Raw genomic sequence first — 23707 nt, forward strand, 5'->3', positions numbered from 1 at the left:
TCAGTGTATTTTACTAAGTACAGTACTGATGTCATTTTGGGGTTTCTATAACACTTTATAGTTAAGATGAGAATGAACAGGACTTTTTGTTTTCACTTGTATCATGTATGAATCATAAATTAATCATTAATGTGAGAAAGACTATTAAATCCAAGCTACCTGTAAATAATAGTCATTGTTATTGTTTACAATTTACTTTTGTTATATATAGCAAATATTTATTTGTAACAGATATTCAACACAGATTGACATGGACACTAACAATCAACAAATAATTATATAAAATATTTTAAGTAAAAAGTATTTTTAGAGAAACTATATTATTAGAAATTCATAAAACAGAACTTACTGCTACAACTCCAAATTGTCATCCACAATCTTAATAATGTTACAAGTGTCAGAATAAAACCAATTCTTGTTTATTTAGTTGTGATTTCAAATTCAGAGTATCCATCCATCCATTATCTGTAGCTGCTTATCCTGTTCTGCAGGGTCACAGGCAAACTGGAGCCTATCCCAGCTGACTACGGGCGAAAGGCGGGGTACACCCTGGATAAATCACCAGGTTATCGCAGGGCTGACACACAGAGACAAACAACCATTCACACTCACATTCACACCTACGGTCAATTTAGAGTCACCAGTTAACCTAACCTGCATGTCTTTGGACTGTGGGGGAAACCGGAGCACCCGGAGGAAACCCACGCGGACACGGGGAGAACATGCAAACTCCACACAGAAAGGCCCTCACCGGCCGCTGAGTTCAAACCCAGGACCTTCTTGCTGTGAGGCGACAGTGCTAACCACTACACCACCGTGCCACCCCTCAAATTCAGAGTACTTCTTAGAAATTATACATTTTATATATGAAGTTAGGTTTTATACATAATGTTTCAGCAGCAGTTGTGTTTGCTACACAAGATATTACACTTTGCTCTTGTGGCAGTGTTTAAGTGCATCAGAAAGAGCATCTAAAATCATGTCCACATGGTCCTTGTTGCTGTTACACCCCATCAAACCCACACGCAGGACCTGCAAACAAGATTATGGGTCAGTTACAAATGTATAATATACACAAGTAAGAAATTATTAAATAGAATGCCACACATCCAGGTAAAATAAGTCTGTAACTGGTACATTACTGATACAAGCAGTAAATTAACAACAAATAACCCCTACCATGCCAAATGATGGCCCGAGACCTCCAGAGATTTCTATGTTGTGATTCTTCATAACAAAACCTGTGATCTCTTTCCAGTCATAACCTGGGGGTGCTACTATTGTAGTAACAGTGGGCAATCTCGCTTTCTGTTAGAGAAGACAACCAAATGTCAAAATGAACTACACTACAATTTTGACAACAACTAGACCAAGCTTTAACATGAAACAAAAATGTTAAAAACCGCTGTGAAATTTGACTCTCTACTTGAAAGGTCCTAATACCAAGAAAGTAAAGATTTATAAATTCTGGAATTATATTTATATATGCAAATATACATTGATACATTCAGAGTTATATTTATATATTCAGGAATTATATTTACGCTACAAGTCATAATATTGGATATACTTTCTAATTTAATGATTTTTCTTTACTTATATTAATTAAAACATACTTCATGTCTCAAAGTAATGATGGCCTATTGCTTCTCTTTACTTAGTTGCGCGGATTTTGACATAATATGGATTACTGCAGTTGTGGAATAGGGCTATTTACTGTATTATTATTTACTATTTACTGTTTTATCTCAAACACAAAGAAGGCAGGAAATTACACTAATTAACTTTAGATGAGGCAAACTGAAAAGCATTCCAGGCGATGACCTCATGAAGCTGGTTAAGATAATGCCAGTAGTGTGCAAAGCGTCAAGGTAAACAGTGGCTACTTTGAAGAATCTAAAATATGAAACATTTTGTTTTTAACACTTTTTTCTTTACTACATAATTCCATCTATGTTCCATATGTTATTTCATAGTTTTGATGCCTTCAGTATTGCTCTACAATGTAGAAAATAGTCAAAATACAGAAAACCCTATGAATGAGTAGGTGTGTGTTCAAACTTTTGACAAGTACTCTATATATTCAAATTACACTTATATATTCAGAAATCTCATCTCATTATCTCTAGCCGCTTTATCCTGTTCTACAGGGTCGTAGGCAAGCTGGAGCCTATCCGAGCTGACTACGGGCGAAAGGCGGGGTACACCCTGGACAAGTCGCCAGGTCATCACAGGGCTGACACATAGACACAGACAACCATTCACACTCACATTCACACCTACGGTCAATTTAGAGTCACCAGTTAACCTAACCTGCATGTCTTTGGACTGTGGGGGAAACCGGAGCACCCGGAGGAAACCCACACGGACACGGGGAGAACATGCAAACTCCGCACAGAAAGGCCCTCATCAGCCACGGGGCTCGAACCCGGACCTTCTTGCTGTGAGGCGACAGTGCTAACCACTACACCACTGTGCCACCCACTATATATATATATATATATATATATATATATATTCTCATCTCATTATCTCATCTCATCTCATTATCTCTAGCCGCTTTATCCTGTTCTACAGGGTCGCAGGCAAGCTGGAGCCTATCCCAGCTGACTATGGGCGAAAGGCGGGGTACACCCTGGACAAGTCGCCAGGTCATCACAGGGCTGACACATAGACACAGACAACCATTCACACTCACATTCACACCTACGGTCAATTTAGAGTCACCAGTTAACCTAACCTGCATGTCTTTGGACTGTGGGGGAAACCGGAGCACCCGGAGGAAACCCACACGGACAACATGCAAACTCCGCACAGAAAGGCCCTCGTCAGCCACGGGGCTCGAACCCGGACCTTCTTGCTGTGAGGCGACAGCGCTAACCACTACACCACCATGCCACCTATTCAGAAATCATATTTAACATTCAGCTTTATATTCATATGTCTCCTGTTTGGCCCCTCGTAATACAACCCTGATTACAAAAAAATTGGGACACAGTATAAAATGTAACTAAAAACAGAATGCAGAACTTCAGCAATTAGTGCCCTCAGTTCCCAAATGCTTTCTGAGTGTTGTTAAAAGTAAAGGTAGCACAGTAGCAATAAACATTCCCCTGTCCCAACTTTTTTGGATTGTGTCGTAGGCATCATTTTCAGAATGAGTGTATATTTACAAAAAGCAATCAAGTGTATCAGTTTGAACATCAAATATCTTGTCTTTGTAAACTATTCAATTGAATATAGGTTGAAAAGGATTTGCAAATCATTGCATTCTGTTTTTATTTACACTTTACACAGCTTCCCAACTTTTTTGGAATCAGGATTGTATGTGTAAATCTTTTCACTTTCTATAAGTTACAAATGACTGTTACAAATCACTAACATTGGAAACTTCTTCCATAACTGTTAATTAAATGTCTCCTTACAGCAACATCACCATATCAACTATATGCCTTTGTAAATTACTATAGAAATGATAATGTATAAAGTATTAGTATCAACTGGCGAGTTGAATTACAGCTGCCAGTACCATCAGAGCTGCTGTTAGAGAAAATTAATCAACACATTCTGACCAATCAGAACACTGCTGTGGTATAACATCTGCATGGAAGTACAACTTTTCTGTGATATTTAGGTACTTCATACAGGAGTACCTTCTCCTCCACAAAGAGCTTGAGACCCATCTTCTCCAGGCCTGCATGGAAGTATTCTGCCACATCTTTGTGTCGCTTCCATGACTTTTCAAGACCCTAGAAAAGCCAAGATATGTATAGATTAGATTGAACTTTATTGATCCCTTTGGGCGGGTTCCCTCAGGGAAATTAAAATTCCAGTAGCATCATTACAGGATAAACAGAGAATAGAAATAGAGAAAAAACTTCTAGATAAATTAAATTAAATTAGGTATTTGCATATACAAATATAAAAAAAGAATAAGAATAAGGTATGGGGAAGGGGGGAATTATATTAAGTATAATTAAATTAAGTATAATTTAGTTACTAAAGTTTGCCTGTGCATTTGTACATCTTTTAACTTGTCAGAAAAAGAAACAACAATAATAATAGGCCTAGTGTTATTTTGTGTGTGTGTGTGTGTCATTCTTGTTGTAGTATTACTACACAGTATCGTCATTACAGTGATGGGCATATGACAAAGGTAATTCTCACCATTTCTGCAAGTATGGCAAGACCTTCTCTCAGACTGTAGAAAGCAGTTATAGGTCCAGTGTGATGATAACTAAAAAAACAGCATAAGTATTCTATATCATCTATGGAATAGTAGAGGTACTTGTATTTAATAGAGTAACTTTAATCGAGGTAAAGCATGGAGGTATTTATCTCATCTCATCTCATTATTTCTAGCCGCTTTATCCTTCTACAGGGTTGCAGGCAAGCTGGAGCCTATCCCAGCTGACTACGGGCGAAAGGCGGGGTACACCCTGGACAAGTCGCCAGGTCATCACAGGGCTGACACATAGACACAGACAACCATTCACACTCACATTCACACCTACGGTCAATTTAGAGTCACCAGTTAACCTAACCTGCATGTCTTTGGACTGTGGGGGAAACCGGAGCACCCGGAGGAAACCCACGCGGACACGGGGAGAACATGCAAACTCCACACAGAAAGGCCCTCGCCGGCCCCGGGGCTCGAACCCAGGACCTTCTTGCTGTGAGGCGACAGCGCTAACCACTACACCACCGTACCGCCCCGGAGGTATTTATAAGAAACCTATTTCTAATAAATTGCACATGGCCCAAGCTACCACTATGCTCATTTTCAATGTCTGTCTTCACTTAGCAAAGCACTAGAACTACTACCATGTACACTATATGGCCAAAAGTTTGTAGGCACCTGACCATCATACTCGTATGTGCCTGTTGAACATCCCATTTCAGATTTAATCCCCCTTTACTATTATAATAGCCTCCACTCTTCTGTGAAGGCTTTCCACCAGGTTTTGGAGAATGGCTGTGTGGATTTGTGCTCATTCAGCCACAAGAGCGTTAGTGAGATCAGGCACTGATGTTGGGTGAGGAGTCCTGGGGTGTAGTCAGTGTTCCAGTTCATCCCAAAGGCATTCAGTGGGTTTGAGGTCAGGGCTCTGTGCAGGACACTTTAATTCTTCAGCTGCAAACATGGCAAAACATGGTCATGGACCTTGCTTTGTGATATGCTGAAACAGTCTGAGCCCCTTAGGTTTAGTGAAGTGAAACTGTAATGCAACACCATACAAACACATTGTGGACAATTCTGTACTTCCAACTTTGTGGCAACAGTTTGGGAAAGGCCCACATATGGGTGTAATGATTAGGCATCTACAAACCTTTGACCATATAGTGTATATGTATATAAGGTATGTTTTTTTGTACTGGGGTTAAACTATGGCCGAGGACACAGTGATGCTCTACTTCTTTCATGGATGCAGTGACCACGGGGCACTGTTCTAGATCTTTTGGAAAAAAAATATAAAATATTCTGGCAAAGTGAAATTGTTAAACAAGCAAAATGAACACATTTTCTTTACTATGAAACCAGTGTTAAAAATGGCTTTGACTGAATTCACTCATGAGCTGCATGATGCTCAGCAGGTAGCCAAGGTCCCTAGTTTGAGCCCAAGCTCCAGTTACTGTATGTGTGGAGTTTTATATGTTCTCCCCATGTCAGTGTGGGTTTCATCGGGGTTTTCCAGTTTCCTTCCATCTCTAAAGGCTCACTCACAACCCACCGTACGTGCTACTACGGGCGGTCTACGGTAAAATTTTTTGCAAAACCGTGCTTGAGACTTGCGCGACACTTGCATGTGTTCAGCACTGTAGAAGGTCGCAGACTGGCCGTGGAGACTTTTGGTCCTGCACCTGCAAATTCTACGGGTCTTGCGACAAATCAAGAACGCATACACTACGTACAGGACCCGTACTACACAAGTACCCCACACTTGCTATTTGTGTGGCACCCAAGACAGAAGTACATCTCACTTTCTACCCCATGTGTGGCGTGCACACAGCGCACGTGACCCGCACACGACACGAGGGGCAAGACTCTGGGTATATATATTAGGGAGGAACCAAGGAACCGATCATGTAACGTGCAGCATTGTAGAAGGGAAGATGGCTGTCGCCATATTGTCGCAACGACTAAGGCAGTTGGACCCTTATAGACAGATGATAGAAGCTGAGGAGCAGCATGAAGCAATATTGTTCTTCAGCTGAAAGACAGATGCAGAATGCTGCAGACACGCTGGTTTTATACCCACTCCTGGCTTGTGTCACACGCAAGTCATGAGTGATTGGCACGTGCTAATCACGTGTCACACATGCTTCACAAGTGCGGCCTGTACTCCTAGTGCAAGAAACTGGTAAAATGCAAGTCACACACACTCCACACTCACTGAACACACACTGATCATGTGCGTCAGACACGCTTTCCACGAGCTAATGGCACAATTTTTCCCACACCTCGAGGAAGTCAGGCGTGCAACCTGTACTTGACAAGTACTTTGCCTGTACTCCTCCCCTAAACTTTCCCCCGGGTTCACCGCGACCCTGCGGCATGACTGTGAGCTACCAAACCCTGTGACCCATACATGTCCAAAACACTTACGGCGGGTTGTGAGTGTGGCATAAGAAGCATGCTAATAGGTGGATTGACTACTAGGTATGAATGAGTGTATGAATGTGTGTGCTTGTATGGTGCCCTGAACCCCTTCCCCATCCCTGGTATATTCCCAGCTCACACCCAGTGTTCCCAGGATAAGCTCGAGATGCACTGTGACCCTGACCAGGATCAACATGAATTCAGTCATGACAACTTTTAAAGGAAAGTGTTTATCTATTAAAAAGTGTGAAGCAGGATGACAATCATTAACATTATCATCACCATTATTCCATAAAACTCTGTGATTAGTCCTAAGCTATGATCAAATTCTGTTTCACAATACTTACGGACAAATTCCAGTCACAATGCATTGTGTTATTTTTTCAGTTGCACTAATCAACAACATAAATATGACCTGTAAATGGATTTTGGGCCCACTGTCTTTAAGGCTACAATACATGGAAAGAGAGAGGTTGTTTGATCTTTAGTTAGTTAGTTTACCTACAGGAAGCCATTCATGAGTAACAGATTAAGAGAAATTTACGTGCGAGCAGGTTTATCATCACAGCCCCAGTAACTGGCCAGCCAGCTCAGGTCCAGAAAATAAGACACAGGCTTTGTCTTCCGGTTGAAGATTTTATAGCTGTCAGAAATGGGAGACAAGATATGATCCTTTCAGCTGAGTTTCATCAGAACATGTATGCTCAAATACAAGATGTCTCATCTCACCATGCTCGCTCACTGAAGGAGATTGGTGCAGTTCCTGGAGGTACGTTTAGGACCTTCTGAGAGCCAGTGTACAAAATGTCGATAGCTGCAAAATCCATAATGCACTTTTAAGTTTGGGAACCCACAAGGCATATATACAAGTTCATATGTACAGTAAGTTGCTATGAAGTACAGGTATACATAAAACACAGAGGAAATCAATATACACACTACTTCATTTTACATGTTGCTTTAATATACCTAGAATTTTTTTAACATAAAATGGCCCTTCAGAGAGTTCTTCTGGTGTAGTCTAGTTTAGTTTCTATCTTGTTAATGTTATCATAGTTTCTGTATTGTTTCCCGAGCTAAAACCTTAGATATTGTATTAGCAACAGTGGTAGCATACCTTCTCATAACCTTGCTGTAATTATTTGACTAGATTGGCTACAGTGAAAACCCTAACATATTAACACAATACACTTAGGCTAATGCAGAATATGTCAGTTTTATAAGACGTGCAAAAGGGTGTCTTTTAGTCCAGAAAATGAATATGGAGGTACCTATGTAATCTAGCTTGCTTTGCTGAAAGCAACTTCTGTCAAGATTTCTAACCAAAAGGGGACAATAGTGTGTGGCATTATTAAATATACCTTGCTTGTCCATGTAGATTGGACAACCTCCAAGTGCTGCAACAGAGTCAACCAAGAACAAACTACCATATCTGAGAGGCAAAAGTAAGTGCATAAATAAGAGAATTACAGTGAAATGCAAGGAGAAGGACTAAAGCAGACATGAAAAGGTTAATGAATGAACAGAACACGGCAGTCTTTTTTTCTTACTTGTGACAGAGTTCACCAATGCCGTCTATGGGGTGGACCACTCCTGTAGAAGACTCTCCATGTGTGAGGAAGAACATAACTGGCTTATATTTGACTAATGCCTGTGAACAAAACACTGACGTCATATATTTATCTCACAAATCTCAAACATATAGCATTTTAATACAGCATGCAGGCCTACTGCTATGGTGTTACCTGCTCTATTTCATTGTTTGTGAAGTACCTGCCAGCTGAGGTTACAATGGTGTTTACTTTGGCACCTGTTACACATCAAGAATTCCTCAAATGAGTACGAGTTAAGTTTAATAAATTATTTGAAATCCATAAACAATGACTAAATGCTGAATAAATGTTGTATTTTAAATTATTATCCTGTGATTAACAATTCAGTACCTATTCTCTGTGCGATTTCAGCAGCTCTCTCCCCCCAGATCCCGTTGACTGCAATGAGAACACTCTCTTCAGGCTCCACTGAGTTAAAGATAGCACACTCCATAGCAGCATGACCCGGCCCACTCACTGCCAGAGTCATGCGATTCTGAGTTTGAAACGCATACTGGATCCCACTCTTTATCTGATCCATAATCTAGGATATACATGAAAAAATAATGCCTCATTGTTAGACTAATTCAATTTGTAGGATGTACACTACTGTAACTTTTAATTCTCTGAAATGTCCAAAATTAAGTCCTCGAAGAATCTAGTAATTAGATATTCAAATCATAGTTTAATATATTGGCTATTGCTATAAAATCATTTGAGAGGTGTAGCTACTTTGCCAAGCCACTTTGCTGGAACAAGACCCAAACTATCACCTTCAGCTGAGATGAAATTGGTTCAGGTGGTCAGGAACAACCAAGGAACCACCAAGGCACAGGTCTGCCATGAACTAGAAGCTGCTGGAACACCAGTGTTTTTGTCTACAGTCAAGCAAGTTTTACATCACCATGGTGAGAGACTTCTGTCCAACAAAGACGCCCCTGCTCCAAAATCAACACCTTCAAGCTCAACTACAGTTTGCAGTTGGACACATGGACAAAGAAAAGCCTTCTGGAGGAAAGTTTTATGCTCAGATGAGACAAAGATTGAGTTGTTTGCCACAATGACCAGAGGTGCAGATGAACACTGTACCAACTGTTAAGCATGGTGGTGATAGTATCATGCTCTGGGGCTGTTTTGCTGCCAGTGGAACTGGTGCATTGCACAAAGAGAATGGAATAATGAAGTAGGACTACCTCAGAATTCTTCAGCATAACCTCAAACTACCAGAAACCTGGACCCAATTAAATGTTCAAACAAGACAATGACCCCAAACACACATCAAAACTGGTTAATGAGGCTAAAAACAGACTAACATCAAGCTTAAAACAAGTCCTGACCTCAACCCGACTGAAAATATGTGGACTGTGCTTAAACGCCAGGTATGTGTAGGAAACACACAAATTTAGTTGAACTCTACAAATTCTGCCAAATATTGAACTCAAATCCTGCCAGAAGCTTGTTGATGGCTACCAAAAGCTTCTGGTCAAGGTAAAACTTGCTAAGAGACATTTAACCAAATATTAGGTGTGCTGTATGTATATTTCTGAACTCGTCTGTGTAATTTTGACCCTGTGTTGATTTCAAAACACATAAAATAAATTAAAACTTGTGCACCAAATTCTTTTTTAAATTCAAGATGTAAAGTACTAGTCAAAAGTTTGGACACACCTTCTAATTCAATGGTTTTTCTTCATTTTTTACTCATTTAAAACACTTCATGTTTTAAAGTAATGATGGATGTTGCTTCTCTTTACTTAGCTGAGCGGTCCTTGACATAATATGGATTAATACAGTTGTGGAATAGGGATATTTACTGTATCTTTATTATTTACTGTTTAATCTCAAACACATTAAGAAGGCAAGAAATTGCACTAATTAACTTTTGATGAGGCACACCTGTTAATTGAAAAGCATTCCAGGTGATTACCTCATGAAGCTGGTTAAGATAACGCCAATAGTGTGCAAAGCATCATCAAGGTAAACGCTGGCTATTCTGAAAAATCTAAAATATGAAATATATTGTTTTAACACTTTTTTGTTTACCACATAATCCCATATATGTTCTGTATGTTATTTCATAATTTTGATGTCTTCAGTATTGTTCTACAAGGTAGAAAATAGTCCAAATACAGAAAAAACTACGAATGAGTAGGCGTATCCAAAGTTTTGACTGGTACTGTATGTAAATTTCTGACTGCAGTTGTATATATGCGCATTATACAATTAAAAATGAAAATAAAATACTGCCATATATTTCTTGGCAACAACCAGTTAAAGGTGCTGACTGTAAAGCTGAATTCTGGGCAAAATGTTCGATGGCTATAGTTAGTGGAGTTTCAAGATGTTGCAATGTTGCACACACCGTGTATCCTACGTGTCACTGTTTTGCTGAGATAAAATGTGTCCTGCATTTTACGATTCCAAAAATTGCCGAAGCAAGCGAGCAGCAATATCACATGCCCACCAGGGGGCATGTTTGACTTACTTTTAACCAAAGTAAGTCAGTATGGGCAAACATGGCAGACTCCACTCTCCCATGAGCTAAAAGCCAGCAGAAAAGAAAAGGAAAACTTGCCAGCGAGTTCAGCTGCAAGACAGAGCAAAGTTAGATGACGTCATTTTTCTGGACAGATAACTAAATCGGGCGGCACGGTGGTGTAGTGGTTAGCGCTGTCGCCTCACAGCAAGAAGGTCCTGGGTTCGAGCCCTGGGGCCGGCGAGGGCCTTTCTGTGCGGAGTTTGCATGTTCTCCCCGTGTCCGCGTGGGTTTCCTCCGGGTGCTCCGGTTTCCCCCACAGTCCAAAGACATGCAGGTTAGGTTAACTGGTGACTCTAAATTGACCGTAGGTGTGAATGTGAGTATGAATGGTTGTCTGTGTCTATGTGTCAGCCCTGTGATGACCTGGCGACTTGTCCAGGGTGTACCCCGCCTTTCGCCCGTAGTCAGCTGGGATAGGCTCCAGCTTGCCTGCGACCCTGTAGAAGGATAAAGCGGCTAGAGATAATGAGATGAGATGAGATGAGATGAGATGAGATAACTAAATCATTCTAGCTAGCGCTTAGCTATCTTAGCCTGAGAATGCATGGGCTCAACTCCAAGGTAGCGAGTATGGAGCTGTTGAGGTCTTTAACATGACGTCACTGTAACTATGGATTTGTTTATCCACCCAAACTTTGTGTTGGACAATGACTGGCACAAGTGTATGTGAGTGATTGTAAGCACAATTTAGTACATCTACACAAACTTGTAGAAGTTACATCTAAAAGAACAATGCCAGAGACCTGTAGTGCTTTTGGATGTAATAACAGACATGGAGATAAGCCTGGTTTAACTTTTCACTGCTTCCCAGCAAACACAGAAAGACAAGAAAAATGGCGAGCTGCAGTTAAACAGGAAGACTGGGTGCCAACAAAGTATTCCTGTGTGCGTGGAGAACATTTTATAACAGGTTAGTGTGAAAGCTCTGTACAACGTTAAAATGTATATCTGGATGTGGGCTTTGGATGCAATATATTTTTTAGACCTAATGCTTAGCGAGACGAGCAGCATTATGTACTGATAATGTAGACGAGGGTAAACACCATAAAATATGCTAGATCTAGGCCATAGCTTGTCTATTAGAAGTCCGCGTTTAATGTTACCTTTGCCATAATAAGGCATTTTTCTTTTTTGGGAATTTCCTATAACATTCCGGCATGAAACCTGCCTCAAAATATTGGGAGGCATCTGTACTTTTGTAAGCCTTTAGCATCTCTGATGTATTTAGAAGTCCAAAATACTAAATAGCTCAGGATGTCGTAGTGTCCCAAATCCGGTAGCTGGTTTGCTGAACACTTCAAGTGGAATAAACAGAGTTGTGGGTAAATTAAGAAGAAGCAGCCTTTATTTTTATTCAAGCACAGCAAAATTCCTCTTCTGCATTTAACCCATCTGAAGCTGTGGACACACGCGTGCACGCACACGTGTGCACGCACACACACACACACACACACACACACACACACACACACACACACACACACACACACAAAGAGAGAGAGATAGAGAGTGTGCAATGGGCATAATGAATAAATACATTTGTGGGTAAATTATATGGATCTGTGATACCTGCATGTTTCAGCTTTTGGATGTAATGCGATCTGCTGGTATAAAAGAAATTTTTAATTGTCACAATGTTTTCTGTGTGTCGCCATCTTGGTGTGACGTAGTTCTATAGTTATGCTAATTAGTTAAAGCTCCTCGCATTCGGCTATTTCCATAGGGCCCTACTGTTTACCTTAAGAGGTAGGAAAACGGGCCCAAAATGGAGAAAAGTGATGTTCGGCACATGAAAGTGATCACATCTTGTCTGCATGATATTGTTCTTGCAAAACATAGAAAAATGCCATGCGCACAAAAAAAATTAGAAAATTTCAGATGACTTTGCAGTCAACACCTTTTAAATTTAACATAACTTTTAAGTGATTTTATATATAGCAATTTGTATGTAAGCTATTTAGTAACCTAGTAGTAGTATTGTTTTTATAGACATACATTGTATTGTGTTGTGGCTCAAACATTAAAAAACAAAGCAATCTAGCCACTAATAAATAACTTAAAATATATTTATATAATTAAATGCATTATAAGTTAATAAATAAAATACAACACACAAAGAAGAAAAAAGAAAAATGAATATATGGCAGAAAAACAAATACAACTGAATCTGAAATGAAGATTTCTTCTAAAAATTATTTTTCCTAATTGAGTGAATCATGAACTAGTATTAACTTTAATGCTAAGTGTACCTCTATGGTCTCAGGGTGCAGGTGTCCTAACATTGGTTGGCACGCAGCTGTCACAATCCGAGCCGGCATGTTGGAGGGTCCCGGTCCCAGCAGAAGCCGGTGTGGGACCGCAAAAGTTTGTGAGAGACATTGCGGTGGTGGGACAGAGAGAGACGACATACTGGAGAGACAAAGAGCAGCTGCTCTAATGTGACAATGGAAAAAAAAGCAATGAACTGGAAATGCATATAATCCGTACAGGCAACCAAAGGTGTGAAACAGTGTTTCACAATCAGGTCCACTAGTCCAGTGATTTCAGCAGAAAGTGACCAAACCCCATGACAATTTCATGCATCGTGATCATCTCATCTCATTATCTCTAGCCGCTTTATCCTGTTCTACAGGGTCACAGGCAAGCTGGAGCCTATCCCAGCTGACTACGGGCGAAAGGCGGGGTACACCCTGGACAAGTTGCCAGGTGCATCGTGATCATTTGAATATCAAAAAATTTGAAGATAAGATAGAGTACAGGAGGTAACAAATGATTTATTTCATCATAAAATATTATCCCTTCATTATAAGCCATATAAAAAGACAAGAAAATCACCTTTAAAATGCAATGAAAATTATGCAAATTTTTTTTTTTTTTAAATGAGAGTCTCTTTTTGAACACCCAAATTTAAAATCTGATACAAATGTGTGCCATTTATTCTGGAATTTATTGAAGGCACTGACATTAAAACTATTATCAAAGGATTTTTAAAAGGGAAAATAAATATATGCATAACAAAATATGCTTAAAATAAATTATAAACTGTATAATAATAATAATAATAATAATGTACAATTATTAAATATGAAGACAAGGCTGAAATGTTTACATTTTCTAATAAAAATGCTTTGAGAAAGAATTATAGGATGGTGTTTGGTCACATATGTGATTGTACCTGAACACGTAAGGTTTTTAAAGCTATATTCCTTTAAATTTTGTTCTGCTGCTCACCGAATGTCAATCATTAACTCAGTCCCCCCTAACACAAACATGACTTTAGAGGGGAGGGAATTAAAACTGCTTAGTAATCTTTGTTTAATGCCAAAGCTGATGTCTGTGTGAATGAAAAATAAAATGTACATTCTGCATTCTTGTTGCAAATATGTTTTCAGTTATCTGGTACATAAATGTCTTTTACTGCCAGAAATCACAGCTGCTTTATTCCTACAGTTACTTATATTGAAATTTTTTTTTGCAGTAATGTATCATTCGTGAATCTGAGTGAGTTATTTTATATTATAAAATGCTGCTTAATGGAATAACCACTCTATAGGGAATGTTAAGTAAAAATCATATTTATTTCCACAGCCCAAAATCACAAGCATGTCACATCCTTACAGCAATCAAGCAGAGAAAGAAATACTCCTCAAAAATATAGGAAGGACTGGAAGAAATCTTGGCATGTGCAGTAAGTGGACGAAATAACGGAGGTTCACAGAGAAGCCTGATTTAGAGTCTGATTTGTGAGTAAATTCTGTCCTAATGGTTGAGGACTAAAGGAGCCATTGAAGTACACAAGTTTTCCCCGAACTATGGTACCCTTTACTTCTCCACATAAGGTCAAACCAAGATATGGAGTCAGCTGAAAACAGAGTGAGAAAGAGTTAATGAAGTCCAAGCTTATTTTGCACAAAAATGAAGAAAGTCTTACTTACTTTATTTTTGTGATGTATGTTTTCCTCTTTTACCTAAAACATGGCGAAAGTACATGTTATGTTCACTGCACATAATCCCATATATTTATTAGATTTTACACATTAAATATTTAATAGATATAAAAAGTTATTAGAAGTAAGCTTTAGAACATTCTGACATTGGGATGCAAAAACACCCCAGACATTTATTCTGTTCCAGGTGAATATAGGTAGAGCTCCGTGTAATATAAAATGATCTTTTACTCACTGTAAATTCCTTTTCTGGATCCCAGATGACCAAGTCTGCATCGTGACCTGGCATGAGACTGCCTTTTTGGTTGTCAAGGCAACAGAGACGTGCGGGTTCTTTGCACAGGAGTTTTACTACATCAGGAAAAGCAAAACCTCTCTTATGAGCTGAGGTCCAAAACAGAGGCAGACCTCGAAAACAAGAGATATAACAGGGTTTTCAATCACACAGATTAAGAAGCAGCATACTAAACCACTCTTAATATTTGACTTGTGTTGTCATGTTCATATGGTAGCCTGGGAAAATCCCTTCTGAAATCTTTTACAGTTTGTAATATATATATATATATATATATATATATATATATATATATATATATATATATATATATATATGTGTGTGTGTGTGTGTGTATATATATGTGTGTGTGTGTGTAGGAATTGCAGGTTTCCAAAACTGAAATATGTTTGCATGTATCTCAACCAGAAATAAAGTTATAGCATTTTAAAATCTGATTATTCACTGAAAAGTGAAAAGGTAGAAAATTACATTTAAAGATCACATTTTGACTGGGGCACAGGAGCATCACAGACATCATCATAGACATGATCACAGATATGATCACAGCCATTATCTGAATAAAATCTGAAATTTATTAGGCTTACGTCTATTTCCCAACTGTACATAGCTTATCTACCAACTTGATCAAAGCTGGACACTTACTATGTGAGGAAATACCGCTGAAAGATACCAACACATTGTCTAAAAGCAATTGCTATTAATCTGCATTCAATTTAATATGTAATAAGTGAAATATCTAAATATTAATAAATACTAGCCTGCTAATATTTAAACACTAACACAAACTGATCATTTGTTAAACTGGCTGCTTAGCCGGCATGATCTTTGCAGAATGCTTTCCACATTACTTTGGGTGAAATATATTTATGGCTTTTTAAACTTGACGTGTCAAAGTATATTATAAGCAGAAAAAAAAAACAATTTTGTTCAAAACCTGATTTTTTTGGTCGGTTTTCCAGAATTTGACCACAGAAATTTGGCCACAACAGAATTCCCAGATCATAACTCACAATATGTTTGCTATTAAAAAAAAAGTATAGATTATACCCTCTTACAAAAAAGGTAGCAGTTACTTATTGCTTTTAAAACACAACAACAGGTACTTATGGTTAACTGTGGTTTTTGTGAAGTCACTTTAGCTTGATCTTCAAACATTTGTCCATGTCGTTGTCGATTAATAGATGGACTGGTCAAGTAAACAGACCCTGAGCCAGTGCTAAAGTCCTCTTTGAATCAAGCAGAACTTTGACCCAAATAACATACCAAACTGCAGAGAAGAAATGCCGCCCCATGCTTGGTTGAAATTCCCACTGTCCAAGCACTTCAGGTTGGGGGTGCAGGGAGAGTGATCAGAGACGACCATGTCTATATCACCAGCTCTTAGTGCAGCCCACAGCTGCTCCTGAGGGGACAGCAATATAATAACAAGAAAAATATAAACAATTTTTTTTATTTCTTCCTATATTCAAATTTGTTGTGTTTAACATAGCTTTATTTTCATGAAAGGAAATTTAAAGCTTGTTGCCATAGTAACTAAAAGTTGTCTCCACCCATCTCAGTTATTCAGGGATACTGTCTGGTGAATAGGAAGGCCTTGTTTTAACAGCTTTCTCACCAGTTTCTCTCTCTCTCTCTCTCTCTCTTATTAGCCTTATGTTTCAATAGAGCTTCTGTTAAAACACTTGAATAAACTGTGAGAAATGATAACATATTAGAACGAGTGCATGAATATAAACTCGTGATTTGAATGGCAGTTTACACTGGGTGGCATGGTGATGTAGTGGTTAGCACTGTTGCCTCACAGCAAGAAGGGTTTGGGTTCGAGCCCAGTGGCTGACGGGGGCCTTTCTGTGTGGAGTTTGCATGTTCTCCCCATGTCTGCATGGGTTTTCTCTGGGTGCTCTGGTTTCTCCCACAGTTCAAAGACATGCGGTTAGGTTAACATGGGGTGGCCTTGGGCTGAAGTGCCCTTGATCAGGGCACCTAACCCCCAACTGCTCCATGGGCACTGTAGCATAGCTGCCCACTAGAGCCCTGCACTCCCGCGAGAGTCCCGCGGGACTCGCGGGACCCGCCGCAAAGCAGTGCGGCGCGGGACAAATTTTGAAAGCTCATTGCGGGCGTGGGCGGGACCGGAAGTGCACATATGCGTGCGCGGGCGGGAGCGGGAGTGCACATATGCGGCAGGAGCGGTGATAAGCTGCAGTCCCGCTAACTAAAATTTATAAATTATTAATTTGTGTCTATCATATATAATTTGTGCTGGATATTTTATTTGGCATTAATAAAAACATTTTAAGATGCCTAAATTTACAGAGAGAGTCAGATTGCCAGATTGAGTGAGGAATGGCATCTTCTCATCTCATCTCATCATCTCTAGCCGCTTTATCCTTCTACAGGGTCGCAGGCAAGCTGGAGCCTATCCCAGCTGACTATGGGCGAAAGGCGGGGTACACCCTGGACAAGTCGCCAGGTCATCACAGGGCTGACACACAGACACAGACAACCATTCACACTCACATTCACACCTACGGTCAATTTAGAGTCACCAGTTAACCTAACCTGCATGTCTTTGGACTGTGGGGGAAACCGGAGCACGGACACGGGGAGAACATGCAAACTCCGCACAGAAAGGCCCTCGCCGGCCCCGGGGCTCGAACCCAGGACCTTCTTGCTGTGAGGCGACAGCGCTAACCACTACACCACCGTGGAATGGCATCTTAAATTTGCCATTAATCATCCTAACGGGAAATCCTTTGATCACTCTAATGACTCGCAGTTCACACCCAGCTAGCAAGAGAACCATGAGTGATTTACTGCTTGAGTTACGTATTGAGTTATGTAGTGTCTCTAATAATAATTAGCGCTGTCAAACAATTAAAATATTTAATCGCGAATCGCACACGAGAAACCATTGTAATTCTCTGATCAGCATAAAAAAGTGAATGGGCTTGCTTTGTACAAATGGTGTTTTTCTTTTTCTTTTTATTGCAAAGCAGAGCTAGTAAGAGAAGTGAATTGATTTACTGCTTGAGTTAGTCTACTAGTCTTCTCTTACTAGTTCTGCTTTGCAATAAAAAAAAAGAAGAAACACCATTTGTACAAATCAAGCCCGTTCACTTTTTTATGCTGATCAGAGAATTACAATGGTTTCTCGTGTAATAAAAATGTGCGATTCGCGATTAGATATTTTAATTGCTTGACAGCACTAATTATTATTAAAGACACTACATGCTGAATTCAGGAAGAAAGTAAATAATAACAAACGTGAGCTGTAGATATTTATGCTGAAATCCACTCAAAGTAGGGGGCGGGGCACCACGCTGTGTCAAGACAAGAACTTTCTTGAGAAATAATGCGAACGTCTGCATCATGCGGGATTTGCGGGCGGGAGCGGGACTGAAAATCATAATTTTTTTGTGGGCGGGAGCGGGACTGAAAATCATAATTCTTTGCGGGCGGGAGCGGGACTGAAAAATCCGACCCGCGCAGACCTCCACTACTCTGGGTATGTGTGTGTACTCATTGCTCACTTGTGTGTGTGTGTGCGCATGTGTGTGTTCACTGCTTCAGATGGGTTAAATACAGAGGATGAATTTCACTGTGCTTGAGTGTGCATGTGACAAATAAAGGCTTCTTCTTCACTACGATCAGAGCTGCTGATTTGCAATTCAGTAGTGCTGTGTGTTATAAAAATGTTTAATGAGCTACTGAATTGAGATGGTAAAAACTGTTGTCCTGTTCTTTCTTTCTTTCTTTCTTTCTTTCTTTCTTTCTTTCTTTCTTTCTTTCTAATGAACAAATGCATTGCAAAACTGTCTTATCTAACCTGGTTGGCCCTGTCTCGAATTGGAGGACAGCACTTGAACTGTGTGGCCCCTGATGGGATATTGTCTGAGTTCAGAGTGAGATAGTGGTGTGTCGTCTCTACTGTTAATGGAGCTCCAGCCTGTCGAGCTCCTCGGATCAGCTCCAGAGACTTGGCTGATGACAGGTGCACAATATGGCATCGAACTCTATAAAAGAACTCAAACTCTGTTTGAAACTGTTGTGTCTCTTTAGGCTAATAATATTGTAAGACTAATTAATTGCATTATAATTATAGAATACTGATAAAATAATATTTGATTTATTTATGGTTTAAATATAAAACAATTCATAGATGATTATTAGATTAATGGACTAAATGTTGGTTGAACTGACTGGTACTGCAGGCAGAGTTGTGTAACAGTCCGAATGGCCTCCAGCTCCATGACATCAGGTCTGGACCTCAGAAATGTTGAGTACTCACATGGATCTGAGCAAGAAAGAATGTATTTTCTGATAAATCAAATTAATAAACAAATTTATTTTTATTGGTGATGCACATGAGTCAAAGTGTAGTAGTTTATTATGACACTCATCTCATTATCTCTAGCCGCTTTATCCTGTTCTACAGGGTCGCAGGCAAGCTGGAGCCTATCCCAACTGACTACGGGTGAAAGGCGGGGTACACCCTGGACAAGTTGCCAGGTCATCACAGGGCTGACACATAGACACAGACAACCATTCACATCTACAGTCAATTTAGAGTCACCAGTTAACCTAACCTGCATGTCTTTAGACTGTGGGGGAAACCCACGCGGACATGAGGAGAACATGCAAACTCCGCACAGAAAGGCCCTCATCGGCCACGGGGCTCGAACCCGGACCTTCTTGCTGTGAGGAGACAGTGCTAACCACTACACCACCGATCCGCCATTATGACACTCATACTGAGTAATATAATATCTTTCTTACCCTCATCCTTGATCAGAGATGAATGGACCTCCAGCTCTGCGTGAAACTAAATACACCAGAGAAGAGCATCATTGCAACAAAAATGGTGTTTAAAAAATGAATAATTACACTATCTTTAATAAGGCATTCAAATTATATAAAAAATAAAAATTCATTAAATAATAATTATATTCATAATGTGTCTTCATTCTGTTGTTGCTTCTTAAATTAAGACAATTAATAATATTAATAATATTAAGAAGAGAGACACTGGACGGCTCGACAGGCTGGTGAGGAAAGCTGGCTCTGTGCTGGGAACTGAGCTGGAGTCCCTTACATCAGTGGCAGAGCGAAGGGCCCTGAGCAAACTGCTCTTAATCATGGACAACATTCATCACACTCTGCACGGCAACATCATCAGGCAGAGGAACTCGTTCAGTGGCAGACTGTTGTCCCCGCCCTGCACCACGGACAGGTTCAGGAAGTCTTTTGTCCCTCAGGCCATTAGACTGTTCAACTCCTCCCGGCTCAGCAAAAATAAGACTCTGTGACTCTGCTGTACTCAGGACTAGTTACACTGCTCTTTTCATGTCCATTACACTTCTCTGCTGCTTACATAGATGTACATTATATGCATAGATGGGTATATACAAATATTTGTAGATAAGCTGGTATGTTGTACTTTACCTTATTATATACTTTATTATTATATACTGTTATGTACAGATTATATATATATATATATATATATATATATATATATATATATATATATATATATATAAACTTAATATTTATATACTAACTTATTATATATCGTATACTATCACACTATTACATATACTATATGTACTGATATATACTTTAACTATGCCTATCATGTAATATACTATGCTTTTTATCTACCATATACCACTAAACACACCGCACATGTATGTAACTGTCCACAAAGTATTTGCACTGCTCATTACACTCTTATTTGCACTGTGACTGGTTATTGCCAACTGCACTACCTCACTACCTTCCACACTGAGAGCTGTATATTTTATTACTTGCTCTAATTGGTAATGTTTTATTTCTTTTGGTATTTTGTTTTTTGTTTTTTATACGTACAGTATAATGCTATTTAGTTTTTGTATTGATCTTGTGCAATGCGGAAATGTTACTGGATACCTTGAATTCCCCTCTGGGATTGATAATGAATGAATGAATGAATCTATCTATCTATCTATCTATCTATCTATCTATCTATCTATCTATCTATCTATCTATCTATCTATCTATCTATCTAATGAGCACAGAGCTCTCATTATGAATCATTCATTTAATAATATTCACCATGTTTTCATATTTTGTTGCTCCATAAATTTAGGACAATTAATAAGTGCAGAAATCTGAGAAAGAAGCCTTACAAACCACAAGAACAATCAGACGGTGACTCACCAGTAAAACACTTTGTGTGCCCTGGAGTTCTTTCATTGCAGCATGCAGGTCCTTCTCACTTACGTGAGGAAATTCATCAACTCCACTATGGATGAGAAAGCACTTAAACCCCACCACTCCCGCCTGGACCATGGGCCTCAGCTCAAGCTGAAGGTACAGAAAGATAGAGAGAGACACAGAAGGAACAGAGGTGCTAATTTAGCTCAGTTTCAGGCCCTAATTAAATAAAGTCAGATATGAATGGATATCTTGTTAACCTCCTGTTTGGTTACTTAGCAATAGATCCAAACCATTATTTTTGATTTTATACTGCTACCACTATAAAATGTATTTTAAAATGTAGAAAAAATTGAATGCATTTTTAAATACACCAAATGGCAAAATAGCAATACAAATATATTTTTAAGTAGTGATATTATTAGACACAGTTACACAGGCCAACTTTTTTTAAACAAATTTTATTTCACTCAGTTACTCTAAGGTTAGAATGACTTGTTCATAATCTGTGTAAAATAAATTTATATCAATGATATTTCATATTCATTAGAAAAAGTGAGACAAATGCAAAAGTTCCATGTTGCAAAAAAGTAATCAGTTTTAATATTGCTCAAAACAAGAGTAAATAACTGTGTAATATGTAAAGGATCGGATCGTACCTGGTTGCCAGGGACAATGCCTCCCCAGAATGCCACGTCCACGAAACACTGTCCAGTAGCAGCTTGTAACTTTTCACGGAAGTTCACAAGGCTTGTGGTTGGTGGTATGCTGTTACTAATGAGCCAAGAGCATTTCAGTTATTTTTATAAATTGGAGTACATTTCACATCAACAAAGAAGTACAAAAGCATTATCAATACAACAATCAGTGGTTCATGTTAGTATATTCCTTAAGTGCCCATATCCTTTAGCTGTGAAGCTTAAACATTAACAATTTTTTTCTTTTTTTTAGGGAAAGGATGTTTTCACTTCTCAGTTTGTCAACTATGTTATGGACAAACTGGATGTCATGACAGTCATTTGACTAAATCTTGCACTTCAAGTAAAATACAATTTTAAGTGCTCCTGAACCTATTCTTCCATATTCACAATGATGTTTTAAAATAATTTTAAGAACTGATTTTTTTTCAGATATACATACGATATTTTCAGCACTGTCCTTAAGGACATGAATTTTTTTTTTTAATTATAAAACTACGATACATGCCATTCTGATAGTTTTAATGTCATGCAAAGAGCCAACCTGCGTAGATGTAGCACACTTTAAAGGATATCAGAAGCACCAGTTTAGTTATTTTAAATATGAAAAATGAGGTGTAACATAGTTGACAATGAAAGTCACAATTTATGCCATGCCTCTCTCTGCTTCTCCAAATACTGTATGTTACCCTTCTTGCAGGATCAGCATCTTGACGAGCCCTGTATCTCTGCTATTTCTCAGTTGGTTATCTATTTAAACCACGTGGATTTAAAAAAATACAAAACAAACGTGTTAATGTGGGAGAAAGGGAATGTGTGCCCTAAAGTTATTAAAAGTCATTAAATTTTATAAACCACAACAATGTATGCAAAATAGTTGAGGGTCACTTGATATACTGGTTGACAATGTGGTATTATCGATAAAATATTGAAAAAATTAGAGGACACTCTACAGTAAGTAAAACATGTCTGCCACAGAAAAAATTACATCACATAATGACATCACATGGTGTTGGGACAAACCATTTTTGAGTTGCAGCCAGGGGGGAGTTTTGTTGGTAACATAGTTGAAAGAACATTTGTGGACCTTAATAAATTACAGAATCTCTTTACACAATCTCTCCAGATCATCCAGGGTCCCTGGCCCGGTCTTGTGCTCTCTCCTCTTCAGCTCACACCACAGATTTTCAATGGGGTTCAGGTCAGGGGACTGAGATGGCCATGGCAGAAGCTTGATTCTGTGGTCAGGTCACCATTTTTGTCTTGATTTGGACACAAGCTTCGGATCATTGTCCTGCTGGAAGATCCAATGATGACCCAGTTGTAGTTTCCTGGCAGAAGCTGCCAGATTTTGATTTAAAATGCCCTGGTATTTCATGGAGTCCATGATGCCATGTACCCTAACAAGGCTTCCAGGGCCTTAGAAGGAAAAATAGCCCCAAAACATCATAGAACTTCCACCATATTTTACAGTTGGGATCAGGTTATTTTCATTATAGCCATCCTTCTTTTTACACCAAACCCATCTTGAGTGTTTATTGGCAAAAAGCTCCGTTTTTGTTACATCAGACCATAGAACACGGTTCCAGTCAAAGCTGTAGTGTTTTGCAAACTTCAGGCTATAACATTTGTGGTTAACGAACAGAAAAGGCTTTTTTTTTCCTGACATACCTTCCAAATAACCTGTTGGCATGGAGATGGCATCTGATGATAGTTTTGGAGACTTGGAAACCCCAAGATTTTACTTTTTCTTGTAATTCACCAATAGTGATCCATGGGGATTTTTTTTTGCCTCTCTTACCAGCCTCCTTACTGTAGGTGGGGGAAAAATAAA

At 39.1% G+C, this 23707-nt stretch overlaps 1 protein-coding gene across 3 annotated transcripts in view; it reads right to left on the reverse strand.

The window, feature by feature from the left end:
- Positions 1-257: 257 nt before the first annotated feature.
- LOC132885280 (alanine--glyoxylate aminotransferase-like) overlaps positions 258-23707 on the reverse strand; it is a 41542-nt gene continuing 18092 nt past the window's right edge. Inside the window, exons 1-13 of one of the 3 annotated variants that reach the window (XM_060919774.1) lie at positions 14915-14968; positions 14668-14700; positions 12982-13141; positions 8545-8737; positions 8347-8411; positions 8152-8252; positions 7963-8033; positions 7331-7415; positions 7146-7244; positions 4168-4237; positions 3654-3749; positions 1180-1308; positions 258-1032 (exon numbers count right to left, since the gene is read on the reverse strand). In XM_060919774.1, coding sequence (XP_060775757.1) covers positions 925-1032; positions 1180-1308; positions 3654-3749; positions 4168-4237; positions 7146-7244; positions 7331-7415; positions 7963-8033; positions 8152-8252; positions 8347-8411; positions 8545-8737; positions 12982-13140 — 1176 coding nt within the window. In that variant the 5' untranslated portion in view covers position 13141; positions 14668-14700; positions 14915-14968 and the 3' untranslated portion in view covers positions 258-924. Of the gene's footprint in view, positions 1033-1179; positions 1309-3653; positions 3750-4167; positions 4238-7145; positions 7245-7330; positions 7416-7962; positions 8034-8151; positions 8253-8346; positions 8412-8544; positions 8738-12981; positions 13142-14291; positions 14595-14667; positions 14701-14914; positions 15088-16240; positions 16380-18806; positions 18994-19180; positions 19275-19756; positions 19803-21178; positions 21326-21834; positions 21950-23707 lie in introns of those variants that run through there. The other 2 variants (XM_060919773.1, XM_060919772.1) reach the window with 2 other exon arrangements.

The sequence above is a fragment of the Neoarius graeffei genome, chromosome 4 (genome assembly GCF_027579695.1).
Source record: "Neoarius graeffei isolate fNeoGra1 chromosome 4, fNeoGra1.pri, whole genome shotgun sequence".
Lineage (NCBI taxonomy): Eukaryota > Metazoa > Chordata > Actinopteri > Siluriformes > Ariidae > Neoarius > Neoarius graeffei.